Raw genomic sequence first — 15063 nt, forward strand, 5'->3', positions numbered from 1 at the left:
CATGCAGTGAGCATTTCGACATTTGCCCTTAAGGACACTACATTGTCTTTCCATTTTATAAATTTAGGAGCGATTCAGCCGTAATGAGAATAGTATAAGAGAATTATTTTATAATTTTTTTTCACGAAAACTGAACAAGCATTAACATATTGATGTGTTTATGTCTTTTTTTAAATTAATTTGTTAATAGTTTGATAATTGAGACTGTGAAAATCATAATTTATTGTCCAATTCAATTTTCCCGACGTTACGCTACATACTATGACGTCTTGGATGTATTCCTTCCCTGCAAAGACATTCATGACGTCATGACGTCATTGTTAACGTTGCCAAGCAAAACAAAACAGTTCAATTGTTATGTATACCTGTACACCTGAAGACGGATTATGAATCCAGAAAGCGCTTGCGTTGATTGAAATTTGGAACCTGTGCATTTTCTTTTTCTTTTATGATTATTTTTACTGTTTGCCCTCATATTTTAAGTACTTTTAATATATATATATATATATATATATATATATATATATATATATATATATATATATATATATATATATATATATATATATATATATATATATATATATATATATGAAACAATGAGATGAACCCAATGAGAAACTTATGCGGTTAAGGAGGATTTGATTAATGTATTGTCTTGGTATTGTTTATAAAATGCTTATATTGAACTTTTAAGTGAATTTTCCAAGGAAGAGTACACAGAGATTGCTTCTACATTCTTTCGAAGTAAAGCCTCAAGCATGTTAGTTGTTGACGTCACTGGAGAAATACAGATGTCCTCTTTCTTTGGTTCTAGTTGTTGAACGGGAGTGGAAGGTACGGCCAGGTTTGGGTCAATTTGAACCATAGTTATATTTGAAGTTGTTTGATTTCCAAATAGATCTAGGAAGAGATTGCATTTTTCTAGACTTAAGTCAGAGTTGTCAGAAATTAAAGGATTCTGAACCAATTGAACCATTTCTGGTTGTAGTTTTGATACGTATTTTTCCTCTTTGGCTTCAGCGGTAGTTTCACCTTGTTTGAACGCTTCAGCTTGCGATTTGTAATTTGTAACTGGACCAAACTTTGGACTTTTTCACGCCTGTCCTGCTCTCCACAGGAAGTATGTAACTCTTGCCTTTCTTTGAGATTAAACAGTTTTACTTTGCATGAATCAATGCTTTCCTTGCATAACTTTTTCTTTCAAACAAGATTTTGTTGTCGCATGCTTCGTGTTGTTGTCACCTCCAAATACCTTTGGTTTTGCCTCTTCGTTGAAAAGTGAATCTTCTATGAGAGGATTTGCTTTAATATTTGGTGATACTCTCGGCATCATGAATACTTCAAACATCGCATCGATTTCGCTCAGTCTCCTTCTCGGTCTCTTCTTTTGCTTTACTTGCATGCAGTCTAGTTGTTCTGTCAGTCCATATAAGTGCATCTTCAGTTCAAGTTGCTAGAATCAGAACATTATATGATTTAGCATTATGCATTCGTTTTAGGCATCTAACAACTTCTTAAGAAAATCATATCCTGCATCTTATTTCTAATGAATAAATAGTTTTAACAGATAAATAGGAATTTTTGCCTTTTTTGTTACAACCAATCCTTTGTGCAGTTAAAAGCTCAAACTTTTTTTTTTGGTATAAAAAAGAATCTCTTAGATATTCTTGTTCCAATTTTTGCAATTACGACCTAATTCTTAATGATATCTTTATAAGTAATATATATCTGAAATTGTAATGAAAGGGAATCTTACAAACATTCTTATCAGCGTTTTATGGTATTTTTTCTCCATAGCTTTCTGGTGTGCTTCATATTCTGTCAGTTTTTCTCTGTCTTTCTTCAACATCTTAACATACTCAACAGAGGCTTTTAATATGGAACCTTTATTGAGTTTCATTGACCTGATAAAAGGAACAGAAAAGAAAATGGCTATTATAATATACATGGCTTCGAGAGCAACATACCAGAATATTTGCCCCCGATGTGACAGGAAACCGCCTATTATTTAAGCCCTGGAGTGTTATGTCCCCGATGCCGAAGGCAGAGGGCGACATAACACTCCAGGGCTTTCCTGTTACCGAGGGGCAAATATTCTGGTATTGTTGCCCGAGAGGTCATGTAATATATAGTATATAACAATCAAAATCGGACATATTTATTGAAGACTATGGACCTGTGTAAATATCTCTGGAAAAACCGGCAAATTGTTTTTTTAAAATATTTTTTTAAAATTAATTAATATGCAGAATGATTGCACGCGAGGGAATATAACTGTGTTCGGGGGGCAATATAACTGTTTCCGGTGTAATATAACTATATCCGGCATGAATCAGCAGTTTTTCAGGGCGTTTGAATAAAAATATATTTGTGAAAAAATGGGAAAACTTATTCAAAAATGTTATATTACTTGTTAACTACTTTATGGTGTTTTCTAAATAAATGAACAACTTTATGTTGTCAAAGATGCAATAAAAGATGTCTATTCAAAATGACCAATTTCAGCATTTTAAAATAGAGGAAGATATATTATTTTTTAAAAATTCTTTTAAAAGTGCAATCAACAACAAAAATATTGCTTTTTAAACTATAAAACATATTATTACAGATGGATGGACGAGGGCAGCAAAGTAGCGAGTTCTTTTATCCTGTCGTTGATATTATATCGCCGTCTTCTCTCAACTGAAAAAGAATTATATCAAAACTTTCAATTAATCTCTCAAGAAAACGTACATAAAATAAAGACAATTTAAAAGGAAAGATTGTTTTTACACTCCATTTGTAATTTTTTTATTAATTAACCCTTTTTTCCCCTTTTCCTTTCAAAGTAAGAGAATGCTGTAATTTCTCAACGAGTATTAGTATTTTATATTTCATCAATGACAAAATTATACTAATTAATATAATGAGCATATATCTATTGTACAATCTTACTGATATTATGATTGTCCTTTTTAATCCTTTCTTTTTTCCAGAGTGCTTTCTCGTCTTGTGTCTCATATTGTTTAGAGGTCGATAGGTCATTTATTGACTTCTGTTCGACACTTCTCGGGTTACTTTCCTCAGTCTGATGACTCTAAAGCATTACTCATAAATTACCTATCATTTCAAAATTAATATTTACTATAGGTATGACTGTATAGTTGGATTATTTTGAAGCAATTTACAGTTTTTTCTCACCTCTGAACAGAACACAAAATGCTCGATTGTATGATCCTCAGGACACACTGGGTCAATTTGAACTGAACTGATAACATCCCCGATCAACGTATCCACCTGGAATTAAAAAGATCTTAAACTTAATAAACTGAAATGTTAAATAATGATTTAACAATGCTTCAAGAAAATAAATGATCAGCTAAATCTCTGACTTTGAAATTGAAGAATTAAATAAGACAAATAAAATGGATCGCCAGGAATTACTGATTCCTTTAAAAAAAAATTGTTAAAACATTATTATTATTATCATAATCATTAATTTTTAGTACTAAGTTAAAAAAATGTTTTTCGTAAGAATGAAATCGTTGTATACATGTTCGGCTATAAACGTGTTTTTCTATCTACATACATCATCAATATCCTCCATGTTTGTGATGGCGTGACGTAATTCTTCAGAAAGAGGCAGATCATGAAGATGCTGGTAATTGTCTTTAGAATCGTCTATTATTGTTGAAAACATGGCTTCAATGTCCTCAAAATCGTTCGTTTGAAATATATTTGGTTCCTTTCTCTGTATTTCAAATCTACTGTTATTAGTTTGGTTGTGATCTAAGGTAATGTCGTTAGTGATCGTTTCGTGCGTCCTTGTCTTGCAAAAAAAAAACAAAATCATATATATATATATATATACATAGAGAGAGAGAGAGAGAGAGAGAGAGCGAGCGAGGGAGGGAGAGACTCCTTATCAATGATAGAACAAAAGCAGAACACGCGTAAACAATCATATGCTAAAATCGACTGCCACGTAATGAAATACCTTTGTCCAGATTTGAATTCATTTGAATTTAATTCATCAAACATTGCTTTGTGTCTTTTATCAACCTGATCAATACATTGTAAGACTTCTCATTCCTATATATGAAGTTACTATTAGTTCTGATAAGACTGTTGTCCATTGCCCTAGTATTGACAGTATGGTCTTTTCACAAAATAATGGATGCACACATTTGAACAATTGTCATCGAATAAAATCAAAAGAACGTATGCAATTTGAGCCAAGTAAATATAGCAAGAAATTTATTTTTCATAAACTTGGGAAAATCTGAACTGCAAATCTTCTAATGATGTCTACGCAATAGAATGTAATCTATGTGGACTTGTTTATGTTGGTGAAATCAAGGGAACACTCAATAAAAGAATTAATATCAGGTCATAGATTTCAGATAAATAATTGGGGTCAACAACTTTTATACAAGCAATTTAATTTACCTGTCATTCTACTTCGTCAATGAAAGTTAGAATTCTAGAAAAGATTTACCATCACACAGACAGTCTATCACTGAGTACACTTTTCTGTAGACAACGAGAACAATTTTAGACAGCCTTTCCCTATGGATGTAATGACAATGTCGATAGTGTTAGAAATCTTTCCAGTCCACAGTGTAACAATGTAAGTGTGATGGGACTTTTTATCCATACGAATACACGTAAGCATAGTCATGAGAATCGGTCTTAAAATAATCATTTAATACACGATGTTTCTTTTGATTCATTACTACCTTACGTAAATCAATAGTCAGGTCCACATCATATTCGCACCAAACTTTACTCTGTCCCTTTGAAACTTTTAAAGTCTTCTTGAAAAGGTCAAGGAAAGTCCATTTTTTGATTCCTCGAAACCAGAATATAGGCACGGATATGTGATTATGGATATTGCAAATCATAGGCTTTTTAAACCCCCACATTTTACTGAAGAAAATGCAGATAAAACAATCCGTTTTTCCTAAAACTTCAATATGCCAAGAAAGGAATTGACGCGGTTAATAGAAGTAATATTCTTAATCACAAAAGGGTCCAGTCTTGTATTCCACCATATTTCAAGTTAAAGACTACACCTTGTATTTCCTACAAATATACATCGACTATTGCTTCTAAACTTTTTAATTACAAGAGAACTTTACAGGGCCTGGATATCGAATATCTGAAACATAACCCACCATCGTGTTCTTTTTCATCCTATAACTTAAGTGTTGCTGGACACGTTATTACCAGTGACGAAAATATAGTTAATAATGAGGACCTTAGATCACTAATTTTAAAAGGTCCTAAATATTGGGAACCCCGATCCTTCAACGGGCGTCGGAATTTCATAAATATTATAGATTCTGTAGAGGATTACGCCAGGCGATGGGCCAGACATGAAAAAGAAGACCTTGACACTTTTTCAGAATGGATTAAATGTATCAGATGTATGTTAAAATCGCGCATTAAAAGATTGTGGGGGCAATATGAGAACCATCTATCTTTCTGAATTCAATAATCCAGAAGTGAAAAAAGAATAAGATTGATTATATGATCAGTACGTATTGGTCCCTGCTGACAAGGCAGGTAACAACATTGTCTTTGTTTGTAAGGCTCATTATATTAAACGTATTTTAGAGGAACTTGGATCCATTTCTACAAGTGGTAATCCAACTTATACTCATAGTTCCCTTTCTAAGGAAGACATTCTCCAAAATCGTATGTCAGTTTTGAATATTTTTAATATTCCAAACAACCAAAATGAAATTGACTTACCCTATTTATATTGGATTCCGAAACTTCATAAAAATCCTTACAAAAAAGATACATGTACATAGCGGGTTCCAGTAAATGTTCAATCAAGTCTCTTTCTTTTAAATATTATACAAAGAAATTAACAGTAGTGAAGGAGAAACTTCAGGAGTACTGTGCAACAATATATTCGAGAAGTTGTGTAAATCAGATGTGGATACTTAAAAATTCCAAGGAACTTTTGGAAAATTTGAAATCACAAGATTTTACCAACATCAACAGCTTAAACACTTACGACTTTTCAACTTTATACACAACCATTCCCCACGATAAATAAAAGTCCAGGCTTTTTGATATCATTGACAGCTGCTTTTTAAATAAAAATGGAACTCGTAAATTTACTTACCTTGTCATTGGTCATTTGCAAAATTGTTTTGTTAAAAAACATTCTGATTGTACACACAAGTACTCTGAAGTTGACATAAAAAAGATGCTTGAGTTTCTGATTGACAATATCTATGTGGTTTTTGGAGACCTGGTCTTCCAACAATCTATTGGAATTCTCATGGGTACCAATTGCACCCCGTTATTAGCAGACCTTTTCTTGTATTCATATGAAGCAGAATTTGTCTAAAATCTTATACGTGAAAAGAAGAAAACACCTTCAACTCGACATTTAGATATATCGACGACGTATTGTCAATTAACAATAGCTATTTCCATGCTTATGTCGATACGATATATACCGGTGAGCTTGAGATAAAAGATACTACAGAGTCTGACACATCTGTTTCATATTTGGATATTTTACTTGAAAAAGACGTTAATGGTAATCTAACAACCAAGCTTTATGATATACGTGATGACTTGACCTTTTCAATCGTCAACTTCCCTTACTTATGCAGCAATATACCTTCATCACCTGCATACGGAGTATATATCTCTCAGTTGATTCGATCCGCAAGAGCATGCTTTACGTATGTACATTTTCTAAAACGAGGTAAATTATTGACAAACAAGTTGATGAAACAAGAATATTAGCTGTCTCGTTTAAAGTCATCATTTCGTAAGTTCTATGGTCGATACAATGACCATGTCAGCAAATACAATTTATCATTAAATCAAATGCTGACTGACGTTTTTCATACTAATTGTTAGGTCATTATTTACAAACTGAATTGTCGACGGATTTTTCCGTTAATTCCCAATCATGAGAAGGAGCACACGGCGGGTGTGACCGTCGGCAGGGAATGCTCACTCCTCCATGGCACCTGATCTCACCTCTGATATTTGGAGATCCGTGTTTGTTTTGCTCCTATTTTGTATTATTTTATGGACATATGAGCTTGAATACTGTTCGTTATCTCCATATATTTCATTTAAAAAAGTATTTTGAATTCTAATATTTAATTATTGTGACACAATTTAATCAATAAACTTGCAGGAAAATTTATCATTTACGTAAGGTTTTAACAAATAGATTAAGGGATCTTTTTTTTTTTAATTTATCTTACTCAATACAAATCAGTGAAAGATAACATATAAATTGTTGAAAAACTTGTTTATGCCTCTATTTAAGTTGTATAAACCTCATCTTACTTCATTTCACATTATTTTATACTTAAACACCTGACTTGGTTAAAATAGAATAGATTTAAGACTGACAACAACATGTATTCTTTCATTATTTTATATGAAAATGGTGTAGTCTCAGTGTATGGAGAAAAAGGAATTAGCCAGGTAAATGATTGGTTTTAATTTATCTGTTATATCTGTACGGATTGTCGAGTCCTGAGTAATGATCGGTGATCTATACTGCTTGCAAATATTTTGATGTGATGATGAAAACATTGAGCTTAAAAAGATATAAAGTATTTGGGATTAATTCAAGACAAGTGTCCAATAGATTATTTTTTTCTGAATTAGGCGGTATCAACACATGCAGTCACACATTTTTTATTGTTAGTAATTGATTTTCTTTTTTGTTGCAATTAATTTTATTAACTTAATGATCTCGAAGTTTAAACTGAAACATCATTTCGATAAAATATCGTTTTTAAATAATAGTTTAATTTTGATAATATTATAATAACATCATCATTTTAGAAATAGACGAGTAGAGTAAAGTTGAAAATATTTACAAAGATATTTTAAGAGAATTTTCAATACAGACATTTATAAATCAGCATTTGCAATTCCAAATTAACAATGCAACATAAATTTTAAGGCATGTCTCAACGCGTTAGCATCAATTTAGTTAGCCATTATTAAGTATGAATTCAAATTATTTCAACCCCGTTATCATGTAAATAAGAAAAAAGCATTGATCAAGCAGATTTTTTATTTCTCTGTGAAAATTTATTTTATTTTAATATTCAAAAGAAATTTCATTTAAAATTGCAAAGAAAAATTACCTCAATTTTCTTTTCCAGATCAGGAGAATCCAGTGTGTTTTCAAATTTAAATCCTTCCTTGTATTGTTTGTCTATTTGGTTCAGTTGCTGACGTATATCTAACAGTTGTTTGCTAGCTTGGAATGATGAAGTCATTTTTGCTTCACAAAGTTCTATCATGTACAGAACCTTCAAAGATCTGGATAGAAAAACGATGCTTGGTGCTTGGACTTGATATGAATAATGTACCCAGCTCATGAGTTGCACCTATTACATATGTAGATAATATATGTATGTTATTCATGTTTTTCTTGTATTGGTCGAATGCAAATAACCTTGAAATCCCTGTTAAAGGAAACGTTTGAATTTTAGAGATAATAAATATGCTGACAAATGTACAGCCCTGTTCTCTTTCACTATTCATTGCAGTTGATTGCGTTGCATGTTAATGACCTTTGACAGATAAGTCTTTGTGTCACTGGCAGGTCACCGATTCAATCAAAAGCCCATTTAAAATATGCATGAATGAGAAACGCATCACCCTTTTGTCATAATTTTCTCCTTTTCTTTGAATGATGAATATAATTTTGACTTAGAGTAATTAATTAAAAATTGCAGATTTGTGTGTTCTAATTCCCCCTCCCCCTCCACAAGTAAAAAGACCCCTCTCCCTCACAAAAAAGAGAATAGAATTTTTTTTTTTTTTTTTTTTTTTTTTTTTTTTTTTTTTTAAAGAAATTTAAAAGATAGCAGCTAAAAAATATATCCCATTTCAATGGTTTCTATCTTTAGTTTAAATGCAGGACAAAATGATTTAAATAAGAATTAATGAACTTAATTTTTCATAAACATTACAGAACCATTTTGAAAGAGAATAATATACAATAAATTATTTTACCACTCTTACAGTATATTTAATGTTTGATATCAGAACATTCATCTGAAATATTTATTTTTACTGTGATAAACCGGTAAATAAATGATTTGTTACCATTAAGAATATATAATATATACTTTAAGAATAAAATCTTACAGATATAGGTCTATTCCTTTAATTCTTTTTCAAAATATTCGAGCGCTCATGAAATGTTCGATCATTTTATAGAGATAATTTTCATTTCTTTACTAGCATTTTATTTTAGGTTTTTTAATTTCAAATGAAACAGTAAGTATTTTTTATATATATCGTCAGTTTTTCTTTTGTCTTTGTTTCCGAAAATAAATATTTAACATAATATATATTTTTATTGGTTTTTATTGGTGTTGTTTAATAAAATTTTATTTTTTTCAAAAGCGATGACAAAAAATAAAAACCGAACAATGAAAAAAAAAAAAAAACAATCACAATAAAATTGCATAAAAAATACATAAAATTGTCTCTACTTTCGTCAACGATTCTCTTCAGAATTATCAAGGTCTGACGACACGTTCCTCGAATATCTGTTTTTGCATCCCTTTGTAATATACCCATATATAATGCCTATAATGTAATTTTTTCCTTCATTGTCACAATAATTAATGATTTCAATAAGAATATGATATCTCTTTTTAACTTAGAAATCGTAATGATATGAAGTGTATTATTATTATTATTATTTTTATTTTGAATCTACTACATTTTTGAAGACTGCTGCCATCTAAATCCATTTTAAATGGTCCATAATAATTGTAATTCTGATGATCTGTTTTCTTTTACCATAAAGTGAATAATCTCGTCAAATAAATGCATAGAAACTCACATACACAAGATTCTGATGCCTGTATATCCCTGTATATTGACGTATGTCCCGAAACATTAGAAAAAGGGGAAAAAAAATATTGTTTTATTTTTGTATGATGGCATATGTATTTTTTCTTGTACTGCAGAATGTAAAATTTACTGCATAAAAATGTGTTTTAAAATTGCAAGAGAATGTAAAATTCACTGCATAACAATGTATTAAAAATTGCATTGCCAAGTTAAAAGCTAGCAGTTTGAAAAATGAGAATGAGATTCTGTGTCATGTTCTTGTTATAATTCTTCAAAAAGCAACATTTTTAGAATTGTCCCTGACAGTTCACTTATATAATTATAAATGCAAGTGACAGCTTTAACTGTATGCTTTAACTGTATGGGCTAAGTTTAATCTTAAAGGACTTGCCGTATGACCTAAAATTTTCGTAATTTTAATGAAAAATATTCTCTACGACAAAATACTAAATATAATAAACGTTGTTGTAAGCGGTTAGAGTAGGAATTCAAATACGACGAGATGCAGAATTCAATGGGATTTCTGCGCTTCACTGTTGTTACGACATAAGCGACAATTAAATGAAAGAGAGATGAGAATTCGCGTAATTTTAACGGAGTAATCAACAACAAATACAGCAAAATAACGAAAAATGCTGAAAAAATCACTTTCCTACAGACTTTTTAAATACTTACTTTAGAAGTATGAATTATTCTTATTTAAAGGTATAAACATAATGTAAACAATGTACATGCATTATTATCGGAATTTGGTGTGGGTGTAGTCATGCTAGAAAGAAAATAAAAACAGAAATGGTAACGCAAAACAAAGTTACTATTTCATAGAGGAGCTTGTCCATTTTTTTTTATCGCTATAATTACAGAAAAAAGATCTCTTCAAACCACAAATAATATTCTAATTATCCCCCGATTTCCTTCTGAACTGAACTATGATTCAATAGCTTATTAACATTATAATTGAAAAAGATTATTAAAGTAAATTATCAAAGTTCCTAAATTTTTCACCTGTGAATAGAATAGGTTTATACGTGTGATAAGATTAAGAATCAAATGGTATTGTGAGGACAAGTTCTTAGTTTCTTTTTCGTCTCTGTTAAGGGGTTAATTTACCATGTTAAAAGATTTTGCAGAATTTCATTTTGCTGACAGTTCAAACATATCAGTAGCTCTTTTCACAAAAAAATCTTAAGTTTTTGCATAAGATTTAAACTTAAGAATCTCTTAAGTCAAATCTTTAGTGCGTTTCACGAACGCATTCGTAGCAGATTGAACTTAAGATTTTACTTACGACAGACTTCATCCCTAGCGACGGCTTCAATATGCTTCATAATCCCTAAATAAGTGGGTAAAAATAAAAACAAACTTAGTTTTCAACATTTGTCAGCATAAAAAACATTATTGACAACAAATATCGTTTGAGAAGCAAGGAAGTTTGAAAACTGACGTCAAAATCACAAGTCTGACGTAAAAGTAGGTAATTTGAAAATCTTAAGTGAAACTTACATCGTAAATATTTTGTAGTGTATTTCATTTATTTTTCGACAATGATTGTGTAAAAAACAAATGTAAATTATTATTGGAAGTTGCTTAAAAAAGTTCAATTTAACGTGTATTTTGGTTTTTGCGGCTATGCTTATAATAAAATCGGTTTTAAAATATTTAGAGGGTTGGGGCTCTCCTTAAGTTACGACAGATTTTGAAATTAGTACTATCTTAAGACTTTTTGTGAAAACGATTTAGTTTTAACTTAAGATAAAAATATGTCGTAAGGTTTTTTTGTGAAAAGGTCAACAGGTTGGATGTCCAGCCTCATATCGACAAAATCGGTGATTTGGTCGTCTTAAACGAAGATTGATTGATTGATTGTATGTTGTTTTACGTCTCATTCGAAAATTTTTCACTCATATAGATACGTCACCATATACTGGTGAAGGGCTTCTAATTTAGACTTTTACTCGGCACTCAGGGCCATTGAGCAGAGAGGGATCCCTATCGTGCTAACGCCTGCCGTGACACGGGGCCTCGGTTTTGGTAGGTCTCATCCGTAGGACCCACAACTTTTACTTCAAAGTGGCGAGCGCTTGGCGAAGGAACAGTTTCTACCTTTTTTTATCGACTTAGGTCAGTCGCGGCCGGGGCTCAAACCCACGACCTTCCGATCACAGAGCGAGCGCTCTGCCGAATGAGCTTCCGTGACGGTTAATGAAGAAAACAAGTTCGTATAGCATATATTTTACAGCTGATCAGCCGTTGTCGCCTTTGGCGTCACATGGTAACGTGATCGCTATCTAATTAATTTGGATTTTAAACTCAGGAGTTTTTAATTGAATCAATAAATTTTTAATTTCCACGGTATATCCACAGTAATAACATCAAGTTTATAAATTATGAACATGGGGAACATATTACGCTTTTAAGGTAGTCCGATCCTCAGGTTCTGAAAATCAGCTTTTAAGTAATTGAAAATACTCACAAAAATGTCTCTGATTTCACATAGTAACTTGAATTTTCCCATGGAATTTCGTCAAAGTTCATCATAATTTTTTTTTCATATTAAATAGGAAAAAATATCAAAGCTCAGATATACTTTCAATGCGAAATGCGAATAAAGACATCAGCTTTGCATTTTCTAATTGAAAATTGATCAACAAATATAATTTAGGATAGAAAAATAATAGAAAAAATATAATAAAAATAGAAAAATATCCAGGCATTTGGAGAAAATGGAATCTTTTTTATGCTTATACAGTTGATTTAAATTAAGTTCCTCTTTTTACTTCAATTGTCATATACATGCAATACATAGTGTAAAAAAGCTTTTGCTATCATTACTAGCCATCACATATCACATCTAATTTCATATCATGCTAATAAGCAGTGGTATCTAATGCTAGACTAAAGAAAATTTGATCTCTCTATATATGATTTCTTTTTTTTAATGGGGTACAAATGTCTTCTTTTTTTTTACAAGACCGTTTCTAAGACTTCAAAGAACCTTGAATCATATAAAGATGCATAAAATGAAAATTGTTGCACTAAAAGATCTCAATTCCAAGTTTTATTTCGAGACTTTTTAAATAAAAAAATAAATTTTAGAGTTATCCTTCCTGGCTGAGGATCAGAGTTTCTTAATTCAAAGTAATTGAGAAACATGCAACAAGTCCTTTAAAGCATCTGAATTCTAGAATATGACTTTTTTTGCAAATCTTGTATTGCTTTCTTTTCCTTATGCCAATATTTATGTTTCTAATTTTCAATGAAAATTTGTTATTATAAGCGCATTTTTTGTATTGTCGATTACATGAGAATAGTTTTCGTCAAAAAAATTTCATGTGTTAACATTTCCTTCTTATCACAATGCATTGCCATTCATTTTGAAATATTCCAGATTCTCAGGTATTTAATCATGAAAGAACTTAATCTGATATACAAAATAAATTTCTTATTCTTTAAAAAAAAAATCCGATTATCTACTAGGTTCAGAGTAATTTCAAGAAGATGATATACAGAGTCATTTAACTATGCAAATTTCGCCTTTCTTAGTTCCCATAATATTTGGTAACAAATGTACGTTTCTGAGTTATATATTCTGTCAGTAAAAGTATTTAAGAATACCAAAAATAATACTTTAAAAAATGTTAATTGGAACGAGATGCATTCCTATTACTTCAGCAGATTTTTTAAATACTAATATTAACATTTGCTGTGTTTTTCTACTAAGCCAACAGTGAAACTGATTTGAAAGTCATTTTGTGTATACTCACGCGTAGAAATATACACGGCGAAACTCGCGCAAAAGTGACGTCACAATGAGGCTACAGAGACGTTTATGAAATATAACGATATAGGGCAGCAAGAAATTCAAATATTGAGTATATTATTGGTGCTTTTAAACTAGTAAAATGTAAATATAAGGAATGTTTTTCCGTTTAGTGTGAATTATTGGTGTGTAAATCACACAGACTTGCACGTAGGCATATTTTTCATGAAGCGCTAGCGCGCTTCATGGAAAATATGCCTACGTGACAAGTCTGTGTGATTTACACACCAATAACTTACACAAAACTAAAAAACATTCCTTAATTATTTCAACACCTCATGAAACGAAATGTTAAAAATTGTTGGGTTTTTTTTTCAAGCACATATTTCAGACAAGTCATTAATGACACTTTGATTTGGGAGATAAAATAATATATAGCTAGTCTTTTGTTTGAGTAAGATGGGTTGTTTATATCATTTAATGAGAAATGCTTACATAAGTGAATAAATTATGATAATAAATATGTTATAAAAGAATTGTATAATGATGTCAAAAATAAGAACAAAAAATGACTCATATTTCCTCCGACGTTTATAGATTGTCTTAATTATTTTTTCATAAATTCACTCTGAGAGGAATATGTTAAAGTCTTAAACATGACATAAAAGGCATTTACTTGTCGACTGGATATACATGATCACGTGTCAGTTATAAAGGAATTTTACTTTATATTCAAGCAACAAAAAGTATTTAATTTTGACCGCTATGAGGATTTTTTGAATAAAAATCTAAAGTCACGTACACAATTCCAATATTTGTAAATCCATTTCAAATTCATATTTTTTTTAACAAAGATAATGGTTAAAATACTTTACTGATTATATGTTAGAAATACTCTTTGGCAAGTATGTAAACATTTTAAACTAAAATGTGTTACTTTTATCTGTATTTTGTTTCTTTTATACTTAATTTTCAATAATCACCTTTAAGTTCCACAAGTCTTTTACAAAAATGAAAAACAATATTGAGTCAATGAGAAGCTTGTGTATTTTTTAGACATCGTTAATTGCAAAACTTCAACGCAAACTATTAAATAGTTTATAATTTCTTCGCTTTTACTCTGAAATATTATTTTCAAGAAACTATATGGAGAAGGAAAATTTAGTAAATTGTCAAATAAAGACATGAGTTAATTTTCAAAAAAATGTATTCAACATAAATCATTTTATAATAATAAAAAAAATTGTTCAAGCAGTTTCAATCGAAAAAATATTCCTTTTTTGTCATTGTATCTTTCTTGTCGCATTCTCAAAAAATATATTTATATACATTTTTTTCTTTAAATAAACTTCTACAAACATATGTAACTTTCATTGGAATTCGTCCTAAGAATAAACAATCCCAAATGTATTTGGGTGAAAACGAAGGTATTTTTAATCTAGTCA

General features: G+C 30.5%; 1 protein-coding gene across 1 annotated transcript; it reads right to left on the minus strand.

Annotated features, from left to right (window-relative positions):
• Positions 1-679: 679 nt before the first annotated feature.
• On the minus strand, positions 680-8264 carry LOC133188690 (uncharacterized). The gene is made up of 8 exons (XM_061324193.1): positions 8130-8264; positions 3572-3733; positions 3184-3279; positions 2938-3079; positions 2610-2685; positions 1760-1907; positions 1246-1456; positions 680-1053 (listed from the first exon to the last, which is right to left on the minus strand). The coding sequence occupies exons 1-8, from the start codon at positions 8262-8264 to the stop codon at positions 680-682; spliced, it is 1344 nt and encodes a 447-aa protein (XP_061180177.1).
• Between the last annotated feature and the right edge of the window lie 6799 nt (positions 8265-15063).

This window comes from Saccostrea echinata, unplaced genomic scaffold (assembly GCF_033153115.1).
Source record: "Saccostrea echinata isolate AGI-Se365-2 ecotype Australia unplaced genomic scaffold, CSIRO_AGI_Sech_v1 ptg000016l, whole genome shotgun sequence".
NCBI classification, from domain to species: Eukaryota; Metazoa; Mollusca; class Bivalvia; order Ostreida; family Ostreidae; genus Saccostrea; species Saccostrea echinata.